Source organism: Melospiza melodia, chromosome 4 (assembly GCF_035770615.1).
Source record: "Melospiza melodia melodia isolate bMelMel2 chromosome 4, bMelMel2.pri, whole genome shotgun sequence".
NCBI lineage: Eukaryota > Metazoa > Chordata > Aves > Passeriformes > Passerellidae > Melospiza > Melospiza melodia.
Genome location: NC_086197.1, coordinates 16,764,191 through 16,782,994, shown reverse-complemented (window position 1 = coordinate 16,782,994; position 18,804 = coordinate 16,764,191). Strand labels below are relative to the sequence as shown.

The following is an 18,804-nucleotide window of genomic DNA, read 5'->3' as shown; positions in this document are numbered from 1 at the left end:
TATCTTTATTGTTTGTAGATTTGCTTGTTTTATTTAATTTATCTTGTTGTTGTGCTAATTTGGTCAAATCCAAGGCATTTCAATAGCAGCATGAATCTTTATATCAGCCTAGTGGCTCTGCTTCTCTTGCATGAAACTTTCATCTGTAAAGACTTGTTTTGCATCTTGCTGTATTAAGATTAAAGAATCTGGGAGATCTCCAAACTGCCTGTACAGAACAGATGTGAAGGGTGGGCTGAAATGTATATCTACAGATTCATCAATCTACTGAAACTTTGTCTCAGTCCCTTTTCTGCCTTTTGTGGCTGTGGAAGTAAGAGGCAGGACTCAAAATGCCCTGTGGACTTCTCATTAGGCTGAACATATCCTACATATAAGCTACATATTCCTGAAATGATCTCAATTAAAAAAATTTATCACCCATCTGTCAGAAAAATCTGAAGCAGACATTGCTGAAATTGTGTAACAGTAGTTCAGTGTCCCTGATGAATTGGAAATCATAAGTGACAGTCCTCATTCCTGTAGACTAATGCTCTGGAGCCAAACAGTGAAAAGAGCTCAAGTATTTGACATTATTCACACTGGATCTGACAGTATAAATGATCAGAGGAAAAAAAGAGTGGCCCACTGGAACCATTAAGGAAAACTTAAAATATTCACAGAATTGCTGCACTGTTTTGTGTGGGTTAACATCAGAAGGGGGAAAAAAGACTCCATATGGACTGTTGAATTAAATAATGTCTGTTTTGTGTCTTTGAACTTCTCTTGCCTTTTCTCCTGACTTCCATAAAATAAAGGAATGCTGAATGAGTTGGTTCAGAAGCATTCCTGTTACACATGGTTAACTGTTAGGTGACAGGTCTAGCAGAACTCATCTGCACAGGAGCTGAGATGGTAGGCAGTGGTTTTACTTAGTCTTTCAGAAAAACTTCCTTCATGCTCTCTTCTCCAGCTGCTATCACTTTGACTGACTTACCTGCAGGTGTTTTCTTCTCTAAGTAGTGATTCAATATACTTCTTTCTAAAGAAGGCAACTTCTTGGACTCAGAACATACTATCTTTTGGTGTCTTCCCTATAAAATGTTAAGATGAAAGGTAGGAAAAAAAAGGGAAAAAGGAGAACTGCCAGTTCTGTAATTCAATCAGGATTTATATTTAAACTGGGTGCTTTCTGTCTTACACCTTGCCTCCACTAACAGAAGTTCACTGAATCATTTATTCCCTCAGTAGCACTTCAGCTACTCCTTGTTTCCAGTGGTTTTGCAGAAATGTTTCTCAGCTGCTGAAGCAGAAGGTGCAATCCCCAGTGCTGTCTCCCTTCCTCTTTCTCTTTCTGTCTGCCAAATCCCCATTTAGATAGATTCTCCAACCCAGGAACACAGGTGATGAAGATTTGGTGTAGTCAGCAGCACAGTGAAGGTACACAGTGATGGAAAATGGTGAGAGTGAAGCCTTTCCAATCCCCTGTATGCCATTTAATCAGATATGAGGCTCCTGGCTTGCAGGTGGCTGAGAAGTGAAGGCCCCGTGTGCTCAGCCTCATTGGTGGTGCCAAGGCAGATGCTGGTGAGGGATGTCTCAAGGAACAGCTCACCAGGGACAGAAGAAGAAGGTGGTGACACATCTAGGACACATGGCAGGGAAGCACAGCAGATACCTCCTCAAAGGAGGTGAGAGATGTTCACTGGGAATGTGCCTGGCTCTGTGGGGAGAGTGTCAGTGTTCCCTCCACTCCTTGGAGGAGAGGAGCTGGAGGGGCAGTAAGCTGCAAAAGGGCATTTGAAAAGACAAGAAAACACACAGTTTGTGCAGAGAGCTATCCTACTAGTACTCTAGCTGGGAAAAAATGAGGAAAAAGAGGAATTAAAAAGTCTGGGCTGTGCTCAGGTGCTGAGTGCAGCATGGGGAACCTTCCAGGTCTGCCCACCAAGGCTGTAGCCACTGATGGCTTGGGCGTGTACCTGCCTGGGAAGGAAATAGGGCCCTTCAGCAGCAGCTCAGTATGCTGGGTTGGCATTGAGAGCCTCATGTGAGGCTCCAGTGGCTTTGGATCAAAGCCTTAAGTGAATGTGAGCTTGGGTTAGAGGTAAATACATAGCCAAAGAGAGAACTGATTCTGTAACTCACTGTCAGCCTTCTGATCTATCTGGTTGTTTACAGCTGATCCTTCTGTTTTTTCAGCTGTATCAGTGGCATAAGTTTCAAGGGCAGGGAGCTTAAGAGAACCAAAACAACCTGGGGAAGGAAAAAAGACCTTACATTTTCTTTGTTATTGATTTAATGCTATATTACAGCTTGACAGTGCAGGGTAATATAGTGGAGCTATAATGTGTCAGGTTAAATACACAGTGCACAAGTATTTTCTTCACTCTGAACATCACAATGTTTAAGATTGTGTCAGTATTTCTCTTGTACAGCTTAGTCTACTATTTCTACTCATGCTGTGGCAGTCACTCTCCACACTGCTGCTGTGATACCTGCCATGAAATTGATGTAGTGCTGGTGTAGCCACACTGGATGAGGTGGGCTTGGTGAAGAAAAGCAGATACTTTTGTAAATCTGCTTGTATTATAACTGGAATATACAGATACATCTCTAAGCACGTAAGGATTTCTTTTGACCCAGAGCAGAATGCCTTGCTGCGGTTTTAGGTGTCTTCCAAAGCTTGGTATCTCAAAGCTTAGGTTTTCCCCCCCAGTTTCAGGTGCACAAAAAGTCTCCTCACAAATGTAATTTTTGTAGCAGGTGCCTGATGTTTGTGGTCTGAAGTTTGAGCTGTTTCTCTGGGGTTGCTTGCACTCCCTGGAAGGAGCACAGGGCTCCTGTGGAGGGTGAGGGAGGCTCCCTGCCCAGGGATGGGGTGCAGACCTGGCTGGGATCCTTGCTGTCATGCTGCTTGCAGAGGTGAGGGTTTGCCCAGTAGGAGAGGTGTGTACAAAGCATGAAGGAGTCTGCCTTCACATTTGTCAGCCCTGAATGACATTTCCCTGTCTCTTGAATTTAAAGCCTTTTATGAGAGAAAGAGCTCTCTAATTCTCCTGAACGACTTGGCTGAGGTGGATGCAGTCATGCTTATCTTTGCTGCTTGCTTCAGTGATGTCTTGTCTCTATTTAACATCAACCCATTCCTGGAGATTTTCTCTCATTGGGCATTCTGTTCCTCTTGCACCAGTGTCACCATTAATTTTCTCTGCCCATCTTTTACCTAAAAGTCTCAGCTTTTGAGCAGCCTTCTTGCCCACAGGAGCATCCTTGTCAATACTCTTTAGAGTCCCTGAAAATAAATACTCTGCCTGCTGCTGGTTACCTAAGGCATTTCTCTGCATTTCCTCTCTCTGTTTCTGACTGCTTTCCTGGGCTTTCTCTTTATTGTCTCACAGTCTTAAAGAAAGGGAAAAGAAAAAAAGGGTGTTCTCTTTCACTCACTATATCTTTTTTTTAACCTTTTTTCTTTGCTTCTTGGTAAGTTAGAATGGCATTTCCCTCATGGTCTTCAACTTATTTCAAACTTAATTCATATTTGGTGAAGAACTGTTACATCCAGTTTGAAATACTGTCTTTAGGACTAATAACTTTATACTAGATTTTGGTTTCTGTTGCTTTCTCTTCTTGATGAGTGACTGTCCTAGCTTGCTTTTTGATCATGTCTCATCCCTTTTTCTCTCCATACTTTGATGGATGGCTGCTGAAGTGATTCATGAGATGTTCATTTTCTCAGTTCTTGCTGAGGTGCTACTTAAGAATATTTTTTAAGACAAACTGCATTTTGTTCACTCTCTAGATAAAGTGACACCAGGTCTGTAATTCTGTTGCTTGCCATCATCTGGATTTTTTTCTTGTCATAGTTTACCAAGGCCCATCATAAGAATGATTTGCTTTCTTCTGGATTTCTTTTCTTCTACTTAGTTTATCAAGGCCCCTTGTGGGTGCAAACCTAAAGCTGTGTGAGTGGTGCTCTTGTTATTTGCAACACAGGAATGATCATCAAACCAAAATTGCTGTGGTTTTACCAGAAAATTCTGCCCTGGCACATTTGCCACCTTCAAGGTGCTGCTTCTTCCCAGTCTAATTGTGATTTCTTTTTTCTTTCCCTGCCCCTGCTGGAAGGCAATAAGCTGCTCTGAATGCCTGCCCTTCACTCTGCTCTCTAAGTGATGACTCCTGTGCTCTGAGGCAGTGGCTGTGGGTGGGAATTGATGCAGCCTCTGCCTTGTCACCCATTGCCATCACAGCAAACCAAGGACCAGGCCTTTTGAGCCTTATTGTCCATTTAATTCCCAGGCATTGTAGTGTACTGTGGGAAGATTATCAGCACAAATCAGCACCGAGTGCTCTTGCACTTTGTGGAGGAAACTGGCCATTGCAGGAACACCAGTGCAAAGGGGCTTATTCTGTTTGCTGCTACAGGTTTTTCATTAATCTTTGAGCTGTTTCCATGTAGAGCCTTTACCATGAGTGCCACTGATGCAGCTGCACCTCTTTTGGAGTGCAAATGCTCATTTTCCTGGCACAAAGTCCATGCATCTGTGGAGTTTATAAGGAGATTCCACCATGCACTGAAAGTGGGTATTGCTTTGCATAAACTTTGCCATATTTAACACACAATTTGAACAGGAAAAGATCATCACAGGAAACTTAATCTATCCTTATGTATGGAATTAATTGATATAAATCTGCATGTGAGCTTTCCTTATAAAAACTGTGTGGGTTTTATGAGGTATGGAATGCTGTGAGATTTTCCATTAAGTGTTACTTGCTATAACAAATTACCATTATTATCCAGTGCATTTCTGTTTCATAACATGTTGTGTTTCATTGTTAGTCTTCTGAAAATAATAAAACAGATTAAACTAAACAAGAGCTGCCCAGGGATAATAACAAAGTCTATAAAAAGAGAAACTCTCCAATTACGGTATACAATATTATTAAATCATAAGAGACCTTAAAAAAAGTTGAATGAATCTTCATGTGTACAAGTGAATGAAAAGCAAAGCACTATATTAGAGCTAGGGTGGGGGTGCTGGTGATTACATACCATAATTTGGTATATATGGAATTTGTCTGTGAGCTTGTGCTCTTGCTCTAGACCTCTCTGAGTTTGTGAGGATGAAGCCACAGAGTCCCACTCCATTTCCAGGCCCTCTCTGTGGAGAATTGCTTACCCAGAATTGATGTGTCCCTGACAGTTTCTCTGTAGGACATCTGATGGTACTGATGGAGGTTATAAGGATGATTTGCTTTCTTCTGGAGAGCTGTTGTACAGTCTCCATCCAGTGAACCTTCAAGAGAAGGCTGCTGCCTGTGGAGGTCTCTTTCTGGGAGTGGAGCTGTGCAATTCCTTTTCTGAGAGTGGATGGTGGAGGAATGGTAGAAAAACTGCTGCAAAGCAAACTATGCTATTCCACTGTTCCTGGAAAACATCCATCAGCCTTAAGAAAACCAAGGGATTTCTTATTTTGGTGTGCCTCCTGCATGAGTGTGTATTTTGGGCAGTGCTCTGCCCTGGGTGTGACATGCTGAGCCACACTTGCTGCAGCACTTGGGCACAAAAGCCACAAAAACAGTGCCGAGTCTTGGCTTGAATAAGTGTTTCAGTGCAGCCTGTGTGCCCTGCTGGGACATGTGATCATGCTGAGATTTCTGTACTCAGTTTTTTGTTTTGGTGGTGGCAGGGATGGTGCTGGTCAGCTCTATTAGAAGATAGCTGTCAATGTCACCTAGAATTGAAACACTGCACTTTGGTCTATGTGCTCTTCTCCTCCTTTCTCTGGGTCTTCTGAGGGCCTTTGCATTTGAACTGCCCTTTGCCATTTTGCAGGAGGTTTGGCAGAATCTTTGCTTCCAGGGACTCTTCCAGCAGAGATGTTAAAGCAGTAAAACTCTCCTCCAAGTGTTTAGTGGGTGACTCCTCTGAGGAGTGACCTCCATGTCTGAGATGGTTGGACCTCCTCTTTTGGGGTCTCTATTCCTAGCAGTGTTACCACTTGCTGTGTTCAGCCCCAGATCTTTAGGATGCTGTTTGCAAACACATCTCTGTTTTGGGGAGCAGCCTGTTCATACAGCCCAGAGCACCTCCTCTCCTCACTGTGTGCTCTACCAAGGCCACAAGATGTGTAAGTAACACTTAATGGAAAATCTCACAGCATCCCATACCTCATAAAACCCCTCAGTTTTTATAAGGAAGGCTCACATGCAGATTTATATCAATTAATTCCATACATAAGGATGGATTAAGTTTCCTGTGATGATCTTTTCCTGTTCAAATTGTGTGTTAAATATGGCAAAGTTTATGCAAAGCAATACCCACTTTCAGTGCAGGGTGGAATCTCTTTATAAGACGTGTCTTACAAGTTGTGCTGTAGCTCAGGCAGAGGTCATGATCTTCATACAGAAAGGGCTGCATGATATGATTTTCCCCATTTTTGGGGCAGTATAAGTATGGAAATACATGGTCAGCACCACCTCCCTCCAGTGTAGTACAGTTTTTGCTTGCTAGAACTTCTGTTTATGAACATTATGTTGGAGAAAGACCACTTCTTCCTTAATTTTGAGATTCATATCTCTGTTTTACTTCCTTTGTTTGCTGAACAGTCTGCTGTGTATAACTGCTGCATGCTGCTGCCAGTAAACAAGACTGGCTCTCTCTGTTAGGGCATTAAAGATTAAGAGGAGAGAAGTAATTTTTTATTTACCCATCCCCTTCTTGGCTCCCTTGCCCAGAAGGGAGAACTTGCTCCCCAGTTGGCCTGCAGTGGAGCAAATTTGGCATTCCATAGCAGGCTGCCTTTTTTCCCCATGGCTGTGTGAGCTGGGCAACTCTGCAGAGTTCTTGTGACTTGGATTAGAGCTGTTTGAAGACCCAGATTTTTGACATACAATAAATTTAACTACTGCTAACATTTCAACATCGTTCTGCTGGGATTGTTTCAGGACTAAAGAATGTTTCCTTCATTGCCATGTGGCCTAATTTCTTATGACAAAGAGCTTTAGCAGCAAAAAGCACTGGTGTGAATATAGCACCTGCACACGCTCATGTTTAGTGTTCATGGACCACCAAAGATGGTATTTAAAACACACTTGCAGGCTGATTTTGCTGTTTAGTGAAAGAGTTACCTGAACAGCATGGTATTATGTTTGTATTTTGTTCTGTTGTTTTTTATTTATTTAAAGAACACACAGGGGAGCAGCCAGGTTGTGAGGCTGATCCTTTTACTGAGCTGTTGTCAATAGTTCACATCAGGTAATTCTCAGCTTACAAGCCTCATTGACTTGGTGTTCACCCTAAGAAGGGGTGTGAAGGACTCACCCCACCTTTTGGATAGGGGACCTGATGGGGATGGAAGATCCCTTACCTGTCAAGTTCTGCCTCTCCTGCCAGCAGACAGGAGAGGGATGGGAAGTGATCAGTTATGATCCATGGAGAATGATGATAGAATTTTCAAGAGTATTGCCAGATGTCATGAGTTTAGTGATTGGTTCTCACAACTAAGTGAGAATTTCTCCCCTTTTGGTGCATGATTTTATATTACCTGATATCCTGAGCACTTGTCCTCACCTGCCTGCATCTGCTTTCTCCAGAGATCAGAGTCCCAGATCACACTTTGGCATTGGAGGGGGACCAGTGGACTCTGCTTCAGCTGATGTACATCCAGAAATGATTCATTTGAGTAAGGAATGTCTCCTGCAGAGGGTCCCTGTCCTTGTGCACATCTGCAGGTGTCTTGGGGTGAACTGTGTCTCCTTTGGTGGCAGAGTGGCCCTGTGCTGCCCCTTGTTCCCCTCAGCCCTGTGCTGGAAACAAGATTCTGCCCTGGGGGGGTTCCTGCTGCTGCTGCAGTGTATTTGCAGCTGAACCCCTGGCTGGGTGTGTGTTACTGCCATTTGTTGTGGCTTGTCATTCAGGGCTGGTAGAAATAAGGGAAAGTGATGGATGTTGCTGCCCTGAAGTGGCTTGCAGGAGAAATGGGATAAAAAAAGAAAAACCTCCAAACTCTTTGTGTATTCTTGAATCACACAGACTGATGTCTTGTCAAAATGTAACTACATCAACCCATACTTCAAAGGGAAAGGTCAAGTCATGCCAAAATCTCACTTTTTCACAAACTCTCTGGGTTTCATTTGTTGCCTCCTCAAACACTCCAGTAGGAGCACAGCGGGAATGCACAAGTAAGACTCTTGGTCTGGTAAAAGTGGATTGGCCTGGAAAATTGAACCCAGGACAGCTAGCACATCCTGGATTATGAATAAGAAATGTAGAGAGTTATTTATATATATAAAAAAAAAGGTTGTCTGGCTCTCACAGACCTCTTCACACCTCCTCTGTCTCACAAAAACACCTAAGGTGGTTTTTTATAGTAGCAACAGCTCAGTGGCCTTGCTGTCACATCATGTTTGTCATGGGAGACCTGCAGTCTTTTAGTAACAACAGCAAGGATTATTGACCCTATAGCATATTTACAACTGCATGTAAAATATTTAGATTGAGTCTTCTTTTCACTGGTTATCTTTTTTGTTTAGAAAAAAAAAAAGATCCCTCAACATTAGTTAGACATTTTTCCAGATTCCTTGTTCATATATGGAGTCTTCCCTAGATAGGCACCATGCGTATGTGTGTATATTTGTGTAGATATGTATATATATATGTATATATATATATATGTATTTGTCCAAATGTACAGATGTTGTTAATATTTAAGAGAATTATCTTCAACTGTGTGTAAGGCAAGGCTTGTCAGCAGCTGTTAAGCAAACTGGCTGTAAAAAAAAGTAACCAGAAGAATGTATTAATACATCTGTCAAGCAAATGTCATAACATTTTTTTTTTTTTTAATGATCTACACAAATAATGAACCCTAATTGTCTCACTGAGTCTAGGGTGATGTTAGCTAGCTTATCTTTGCCATCAATGTCCTTATAAAAATGATGAGAACTATTAGACGAGCTTCTTTATGCCAGTAAAGCATTTAAATAAAAGGCTTAACCTTCAGTGTGTGACACTGTTTTGAAAGTTAAATGGGAGTTAATGCCCCTTTATGTTAAGCAGATGCTCCAGCACCTTACCAAGTCTTTGTCTTGGCTGCTCCTGGGCAGAAGAATCTCTTCTAGAGCAGAAAATAACCAGCCATGTTGTAAAGCTGCCACGTGGCCAGCAGAAGCACAGAAGGTGCCAGCAGGGAAACGGGACAAGTGCCACGATGCTGGCCAGGGTGATTTGCTGCTAGGGCAGCACAGGCGTGGTCTCACTGCAGTAAACTCTGCTGGGAGGGCACACAGCACTCCCCATCTCTGTCAAAAAGGCTGCCAAACACAACCACATAAAAGAAAAATGGGAGAAATGGTTTCTCTTTAATCAAATAAACCAAAGTTTAGAGCGGTTTGCAGTAATTAGTTTAATAGCACTAACATTAGATGGCTGCAAATGGGGCAAAAGGCCTAATTTAGAGTGTTTGAATGGTATTAGAAGATCTCCCAAACCTAGCAATGGCTTTGTTTTGTTTCCTTACAGGTTAAACATACTGCTGGCTGGCATGAACCCCTTGTATTTCCACGCAGTGAATGTAATTTTACACTGCCTGGTGACTCTTGTGCTGATGTACACGTGTGACAAAGCTGTGTTCAAGGACTGTCGCCTTGCCTTTGTCACGGCGCTCTTCTTCGCTGTGCACCCCATTCACACTGAGGCTGTAAGTATGTGCCACCAAACCCAAAAATAAATTAATTCTTCCAAATTCTAATTGATTTTTTGCAAGGAAGCCTCTGAGTCATGCAGAATGTTGTACTTGTGATTTTTTTTTTGCTGTGGGGGAGCAAAGGTGGGAATGTACTCTATTTAATACTCTATTTAAAATAATTTGTAGGAGTCATTAAGGAAAAAGCACATTCATACTTGCAGTCTTTGTGCTCTGGAACTGAATTCTAAATGGTGGTCCTAATCAGCCCTGCTGGGAATAAATGGACAGTCAGGAGTTTCCTGAAACCAAAGAGCTCAGTGAGGCTGTGCTCTCCTGCTGGGGTATTGTTGCATGCCTTCAGTCATCTCCTATAGCCATCCGTTTTAGGGCGGAAAAGTGAAGGCAGCATTACTGTGTATTCTGGAGGAGCTCTCTCTGACAGAGGTGGTGTGACCCATGGATTAATTAATATTTATTTCAATGAAAAACTAGGAGAATCCTTTTCAGAAAAAGAGTTGTTCACAAACACCAGCATAAGTTGACAGAACAACAGCTCATATTGGGAATTTTTCTGTTTGTTATAAGGAAGCATTTAAAGATGTAGTCATTCCAAAACTGCAGTCTGTTAGTACCAGGAGACACTTGTATAGCTAAAAGGAGTCTTGCTGTCTTGGAGAAAGAAAGGTAATGTCCAGCTTTCTACACTGCAAAAAAGAAATGCTCTCATTAGCTGAGATACCACTGACATCACACTGCTCTCATTCCAAGCCTTTGTAAATGGGGGAGGGAAACAGCTCCTGTGGCTGAGAACTTTTGAGGAGAGATTACCTTAATAACAAAAAGCCACAAGCTTTGGAGTTACTCCCTGTGCTGTGTTGTGTGAACTAATCAGCTAGGCTCCTTTTGATAATACAGCTTTATATTTTAAGGGAGGTTTTAGATGAGGCCCTCTTGGAATTTATTTTTGTCTGGGTCAGAACTTTAAAAGGTTAAAATAAATGCCAGAGCTCTGAATATAACTTAATTATATAATCTCAAAAGGGGCGAGATTTCAAAGGGCCTTTTATTTGCTGTATGGTGATTCTTAGATCCTTATGAAGTAGAATATTGAAATAACTGTAAAAAACAGTGTTTATCTATTCTTCTTCAGTATTCCCCTTTTATAAAAAGATTTTGTTCGTTAATCTGTAGGAAGAAACTCTTGCAAACTCAGATTGTTCAGGAGGAATAAATTCTATAAATTCTATCCTATCCCTTTTGGTGATAAGAGTTCATTTAATGTTACTTATATAGTAAGTAATTTTCTTTAACAAATTTCAGTACTGGGAGTTGGATGCATTTCTCATCTAAGCCTATTATACAAAATTAAAACAAATCCTTAAAATTGGCATTTTCTATATACCTTAATTAATATTTTATTAAGTAAGGAATGAGTTTACTGTTGGCTTACTCATTTGTTTTGCCAAGCTAGAAATGCAGCAGACAAAACTGAGCATACCCTACACTGTGGTGGTGTTCACAGGGGTTCCAGGAAGAGGGAAGAGACAAGGGTCTGACTCCATGTTTTCAGAAGGCTGATTTATTATTTTATGATATATATATTATATTAAAACTATACTAAAAGAATAGAAGGAAGGATTTCATCAGAAGGCTAGCTAAGAATAGAAAAGGGATTATAAAAAAATCTTGTGACTGATTGAGACAGTCTGAGACAGCTGGACTGTGATTGGCCATTAATTAGAAACAACCACATGAGACCAATCACAGATGCACCTGTTGCATTCCACAGCAGCAGATAATCATTGTTTACATTTTGTTCCTGAGGCTTCTCAGCTTCACAGGAGAAAAAATCCTAAGGAAAGGATTTTTCATAAAATGTATCTGTGCCACTACACTGTCCAAATAACATTTTGGTATGCTGAGGGAGGATAACACTGAAAGATCAAAAAATAGTAGCTTTGAGCATGGATTATTGAGGCAGTCACTGAGTGTTTTACTTTTTTAGATGTGTTTTTACACCTGTGTGTCTCCTTTCCTTTCAGGTAACAGGTATAGTAGGCAGAGCAGACGTCCTGGCCTGTCTACTCTTTCTGTTGGCTTTTCTCTCCTATAATAGGTACGTGGTAACATCATGAGATTCTTTATTTTGAGGAAGGGACCAGAGGCAGTGTCAGTGTTTCATGGCTGTTGGCAGAGGTGCTTCCCACAGCTCTGCTGTATGGAGGTGTCCTGGCCTCTGCCTGCAGCCATGGTGATGCTTATGAGAGCAAAAAACCACTGAACCAGGAGTCAACATTAACAATCCCTCTTCACTGCTGACCATACAGCAGAGGAGGGCTTGTAAAAATGGTAAAGAAATGTTTTCAATGGAAGGCAAATTGTCTGTGTGTAGAGTGAAGAGCAGGCAGACACATGCCTGCCTTTCAAATGCATGCTGTGACTGTGGGACTCTGGAGCACCTGGTCTGAGAGAGTTAAGGAGTGTGTCTAGACCATTAGTCATGCTTTTCAGGTGAAAACTTGGCACTGCTTGCTGCTCTGTGTTCTAAAACTGGAACTGAACGAGTGTAGATACAGAAATAGCTGCCTTGGATGGGGTTTCTGCACCTTTTGCATTATTTGCAGTTTGAAATAACATTGTTTGCATTCAGAAATAGCACCATGTCATCACAGCCACAGGGAGAAACTGCTGATATCCCTGTGGGGCTGTCTGCTGCAAACCCACTGTGCTGTTTTCTTCAGAAGGTGTGAAGCACAGTGACCCCGCAGGAATCTGCCTGTGTGGTTTCAGTTCTTTCCTACCTTCTCCCATGTGACAGGGGCTTGCTGCCCAGTCTGTTAGTGATTAGGACACATCTCTGACTCAAGGGACTGTGGGTGGGATGGAGGAATTTTTGCTTGCCTAGTGCTTTTTGTCCCAGAAGGAGAATTAAGCATGTGTGTTCCACATGACAGAAAGCAGGTGTTTTCCTGCCTTTTCTGTACTTTGCCTTCCCCTGACTGTTTCAAGTCTACTTTATTTTTCTGCTTGTCTTTGTTTCACCTCTTGTGCACCAAGAATTGCAACAGCTCCCCATATTTTCATCTTCCCTTCCTGTCCTGTGGCTAAGCCTTTTCTCATTGTAGATTGTTCATGTCTTGACATGTTTGTGTCAGCCATCTTAAGGCATTAAGGACAAGTGTCTCAGTATTTGTGTGACTGTAGGAAACATGAAAATAGCAGAGGAGTTAAGGTATTTCATGTCAATTCTGTTTTTCAGGAGTGTGGATCAGCTTTATGTTGGGGAACATTTCCCTCCCACTGCCTCCCCATTCTTTTTGCTGCTTAGTTTATTCCTTGGGACGTGTGCAATGCTGGTGAAAGAAACTGGAGTCACTGTTTTTGGTGTGTGCTTGGTTTATGACTTCTTTTCCCTCTCCTACAATGGACTCAAAATGTAAGTAACTTCTTGTGCTTCTGGTGCTTTTCAGGTCTTTTCACCTGTTAGTCTAAAATATGTATTATTATGGTATGCAGCACTGGAGGGATATGGACTTGCCCTGCTGAATTAGATGGATATTTGACAAATTTGGAGGGACCCACAATTGCATTCTGTGTTTTGTGGTGGTGTTTTTTTTTTATTTTTTTAATTTATTTTTATTTTAAATTTTTTGTTACTCTTTTGCTGCCTGATTACTTTTGTTGGGTGAATCGACCAGATGTGAAGAACTGACCTCTGAAATGCTGAATTCACCCTGGCAAGACTAACATTTATTTTTAGTGTGGGAGTTCTGACTGAAGCATCAACATCCTGAAGTTTCTCTGGTTTAACTCTTTCCATTCACAATGTCTGCTTGATTATTCTGGTACAATGCCATGGGTTTAGAAATGTTATATGATGTTTAGTAGTAAAACCAGGTTTGATATTTTTTCTGTCCTTTTAGAATGGAAAAAGAGGGAAAATACCCATCCAGTTCTGGTTGGAATAGTTAGCAGCTCTCAGAAGTCAGTGGAGAAAAATAAAATACTTTGGAGTTTGTACCCCTCACCCACTTATAACTGTCACAAATAACTGTGCTGTTTTCCATCTCCATTCAGAGTCAGAAGTCCTGGTTTATTAGAAAATTTTTATAATAACCATTACATATAGATTTTATCTGTTTTTTTTCCCAAAACATCCTTGGTGCAGATCTATGAGTGTATATAAGAGCTCAGTGCTCCTGAGAATGGGAATTCTTACTCCTCATATCATTTCTTTGTGTTTTCACTGGGGCTGCCCACCAGCCCTGGAACCTGTCACACCCTACATGAGCTTGTGTGCATCTGGGTTATAAAAAGGACACTGAATTTGTGTTTCTCCAGTGAATTAAATGAACAGAGCTGGCACAAGGTGAGAGCAGCAGCTGCAGGCAGGACAAGGGGGACTCTCAGGAGCATCCTGGCTTCCCTCCCTTTGTGGCCCTTTCTCCAGGCCCTCATGGGGACAGACCAGTTTCAGACCTGCCCTGTGGCAGCACTGGCAATCAGCAGGCCGGGGATTCCTCCTCTTTTCACTGGATAAGTAGTTCCTAATGGTGTGACTGGTGGGCAAGGAGCCAGGGAGATTTCTGGGGGCTGACAGCCAGCTTGCTTGTTAACACTTGTATTTACACCCTGACAGGCTGTTTCAGGAGCTGCCTGGCTAAAGGGAACACAACTGTTAATTAACTGCAGGAAAATCTGTGCCTTCCTCCTCCCTCCTTTCCTCAGTCTCCCCCTTCCATAGCCCCACATTCCAGGGACTCTCTTCAAGCTGTTTTTTTGTTTCAGTGGTGGCCAGTTGCCCAGATGTGGCACTATTTAGCTTGTAGGAATGGCACTCATAATCCAGATGTGCTGTATTGTGTTATCTCCTCTGGTTGCATGTATTGTGCATTTATCTCTTTGTGATGCTCAAGATTTTATGATTACATTTGACTTTAAGGGGCAGCAGAAAACAAACAGCCTTCTATGTGCTGCTGAAAATTCCTCTGCTCCTTCTTCCAACCTCTCCAGATTTGTTTTCTGTTTAAAAGTGGTGGAACATCATTTGTTTTCTGGAGCAAAAAATTAGGAGTGACATCACAGTGCTTCCCATCTTAACAGAGGTCCAGAGAACAGCTTGATACAGGAGTGCTTGTCTTCTCTTGCTGTCAAGTCTCTAGCTCTAGTTAGGAACCAGTAAATACTGTCCTCAGCACACAAAGGCTTTGTTAATGGATTAAAGCAGTATTGTCTCTTGTAGTTTTGTTAAAAATAGGTTAGAAACTGCTGTAAAATGTGGTGGTGGTCACAGGGGTCTCAGGATGAGAGAAAAGACAAGGATCTGACTCCATGTTTCAGAAGGCTGATTTATTATTTTATGATATATATTATATTAAAACTATGCTAAAAGAATAGAAGAAAGGATTTCATCAGAAGGCTTGAAAGGAAAGGAGTGGAATGGAATGATAATAAAATCTTGTGACTGACCAGAGAGTCTGAGACAGCTGGGCTGTGATTGGCCATTAATTAGAAACAATCACAGATGCACCTGTTGCATTCCACAACAGCAGATATTCATTGTTTACATTTTGTTCCTGAGGCCTCTCAGCTTCTCAGGAGAAAAAATCCTCAGGAAAGGATTTTTCATAAAATATGTCTGTGACAGTAAAATAGTTGATAGTTGTTAAGCATGTACTGTTAGTTTGGTTGATGTATTGTAAAGGGGGTTTAAAGAGTAGTTATAAGAAATATGGTACTCAACATACCATAACACACCTCAGTAAAGTGCAGCATCCCCCAGGGAAAACGAGCCAGCCTGGACAGAGCTGTAATGGGCCAGCCCAGTGCCTTAAACCTTCATGCAAATGAAGGATCCAAACAGAAACCAATCCAAAGGGACAAAACCAGGATAAAATGGGGCTTCTGACCCACTGAATTTGTGCCACATCGGGGTCATCGGAGACATCCCTAGCACCGGCGCTGCAGCACCCTCGACGGGAGCGCTCCTGCTCAGCCTGGGCCCCCCATGCTTCAGGCCTTTCTTTTTCTTATAATAAAACCTGAAATCACTTTAGTACCAGGAGCCTGCTCTAGTTTTTAACACTTAGATACCATGTTGTGCTGATTTCACAGCGTTCAACCTTTTGATGAGTAAAAGTGCACAGAATACAAGTCCTCACATCCTTTTCTTTCCCTTTCCCTGCCTTTCCTCAGGAGGAATGGGGCCATTCCCCAGAGGCCCTCCCGGCTGCCCGTGCCTGCTCCGTGGGGCTCATCGCTGTCCGGCCGGGAGAACGGGAGGCAGCAGCAGCAGCAGCAGCAGCAGCATCGCTGTGCCCAGCGCGGCGCCTGGAGCTCGTGCCACCCGCCCGGGCCCCGCCAGCAGCCCAGCCTGCCCGTGCCCAGCAGGGCCATCTGGGCCATCCGCAGGTACTGCTGCACACCCCTGCTCCCTTCACCTCGTGTTAGCCCTTTTTGTCCTGAAATTGCTGTGGGTGTTTACAGTAGGAGTCTTGGTAAAATATATGTATTGTATAAGTGGCCTTGCCCCAGTCCTAGTTGTTCTAAATGGGCTGCAGCTGTGATGCCCTTAATTGGGCAGCAGCTGTGGCTAATGAAGATAACTGGGATAAAAGGGGGTGGGCTGGCCAGTCAGGGAGAGCCTTGGAGGTGCCCTGATGAAGCAGTAGGAACAACACTGCTGTGAAGAGCAGCTTGTGAGAAAACCACCCTGAAGGTATGGGACTCTAGAACTATGATAACAACAATATGAATTCAACAGTTGTTCTTGTGTTACTGGGAGGAGGTGGAAGGAGGGTTAAGGGAGAAAGGAGGAGAATGTCTATCAGAAATCAGGGCAACCCCAGTGATGGGGAGAGAATGATGCATCTGACTCCATGGCTGTCAGAAGGTGTAACAGGCACAGGGCCTGCAAGGCCTGTCTGGTGGTCAGCAGACTAAGACAGGAAATGCCAAGTTATGATGACTGGACCTAGAAAGCTCCTTTTTCTGCCTCCAGACCCTTGCTTATCTCTCTGTAAGACTATAGGTCGCTTCCCTTTGACCTTTACAATTGGACAATTCCTAAAACCCCTGAAACCTATATAAAGGGCTGCTTTTGCCTAGTTTGGTAGAAGAGCTCTCCCTGAGAACTTTCATAGAAGGTTCCTCACACAGCCTTCTCCTCTCTCTCCCTGTGTCTGCCAAAGGCCCTTAGCAGGCAAAGAGCTGAAATCACAGAATGAGCTGATAATCACAAAAGATCTGATATCACCTAAACTTGCTAAGGTAGCCTGTGGTTGGGAGCTGCCTGGGAACTTGGGCTGTGCTGAGCAGGACTGCGCTGTCTGGCCAGGGATACCCTGAAACCCAACCAAGGCTGCATTAAGAAGGCAAATTAATTACTTTATTATACTATATTACTATACTAGATTAAACTATATTATATTATGTGTAAAACTGAATTTGCCCAAGCACCCAACTTCACTCAGCTGCAGAGAATCTTGTGGCTGTCTGCTGATGGACAGTCTGCACACATGCTTGGCCCTTGTGAGAAACAACTGCTCACTTTGAAAATTTCAAAACGTTTATTATACCTTAACAAAGATACAACAAAGGACTACATAAGGAAAAAGTTGCAGTGCTGAGAACTGCCCCTCATGGATACCACATGGCTGGTTCATCTTCAAGATGAATGCTCAGTCTTTTATACCCCTGGGGTTGCATTAGCCAGCCCTGGCCCCTCCCAAGGCTTGTCAGTCAGCTCTTCTTTGCCATTTATCAGTGGAGATGCTTTCTTGTCACTGGGTTGGAGGTCAGGTGTTGCTGTGCTGCCCCCCTGAGCACCCCCAAGCTTTCCCATTCCCCCCTGCCCCGTGCCAGGGACACCTGTGCAGCTTCTTTGTACCTGTCCTGGACAGCCCAGGCTGTGTGATGGCAGCAATACAGGGGGGAAAGGGAACTGTGGGGAGAGCAGAGGGCATCTAAACTACAATAACATAACTGTACAGCACTGAAGCTGTTCTTAATATTCACACAATAGTTATCCCTTAATTGTGAGAGCCAATCATCTCATTAGCCATCTATAACAGCCTGATAGGCCAAGGAAACAAAACACCATCACTTTGGGTAAACAATCTCCATATTGCATTCTACTTTGGCCCAACACAGGAGCAATGAATGAGAGAAGAATTGTTTTGATCGTTCTTTTCTCTGCTTCTCTCGCTGCTTTTCTCAGGTTCAGAGAATGTGAATCCCACAAATATCTGAGGACTTGTTAGTGTTTTTGTTCTCTTTGATCCTTGTATTTGTCTCTGTTTTCCCTGATGGATAGTGTCATAGGATTGTTCAGGTTGGAAAAGATGTCTAAGATTATCAAGTCCAGCCATTACCTCAGCACTGCCAAGCCTGCTACTAAACCATGTCCCTAATGCCACATCTGCACATCTTTTAAACACCTTCAGTGATGGTGACTCCACTGCTTCCTTGGGCAGTCTGTTGTTGACAATCCTTTCAGTGAAGAAAATGTTCCTAATATCTAATTTTAAACTTCCCTGGCGTGTCTTGAGGCCATTTCCTTTTGTCATGGTGCTTGCTACTAGGGAGAGACTGATGCCCACAACAGGGGGCAGGAGGTTAATATAAAAAGCATCTTCTGTCTTGTTCCATCATCTTGTTCCTTTCACTCCTGTTTTTTCATACTGCTCCTTTCTCCCCTCCTTTGCTTTGTACTTTTTTCCAGACACCCTCCCTCTGCCCCCGCTTTTGGGAACATCCCTTTCTTGCACAAAGGGAAAGCCTCTTGCCTCCCAGCTTCTTCAGGGGAGGCTGCAGAAGCTGAGTTGGAGAGCCTGTGCACGTGGGATGGCTCCAGAGCGAGCTCCTCCACGCTGCCAATTTGCTTTTTGGCAGCTGCCCCTTCAAGTGTTGTGAAGGATTTGTGCACATGGCAAACCAAGCCCTGCGTGTACATAGCTGCTTTCTGTTTGAAAAGGGGCTCTCATGGTGGTGTGAGCTGCTCAGCTGCTCTCTTCTCAAGTGACTGACTGTGTACAGCACACTTGCAATGGCTTGCTGTGTGAGAGTTGGCTGTGGGATGCCCAGAGTGGAGCTGGCTTGGTCCCAGTGGCTGAGAGGGAAGCCTGCCTGTGAG

At 43.1% G+C, this 18,804-nt stretch overlaps 1 protein-coding gene across 1 annotated transcript in view; it reads left to right on the top strand.

Annotated features, from left to right (window-relative positions):
• The window catches only part of TMTC1 (transmembrane O-mannosyltransferase targeting cadherins 1), a 143,112-nt gene that overhangs the window by 2,694 nt on the left and 121,614 nt on the right, over positions 1-18,804 (top strand). The window contains exons 2-5 of the mRNA XM_063154031.1: positions 9,506-9,683; positions 11,714-11,787; positions 12,931-13,107; positions 15,867-16,082. Coding sequence (XP_063010101.1) covers positions 9,506-9,683; positions 11,714-11,787; positions 12,931-13,107; positions 15,867-16,082 — 645 coding nt within the window. The remainder of the gene's footprint in view (positions 1-9,505; positions 9,684-11,713; positions 11,788-12,930; positions 13,108-15,866; positions 16,083-18,804) is intronic.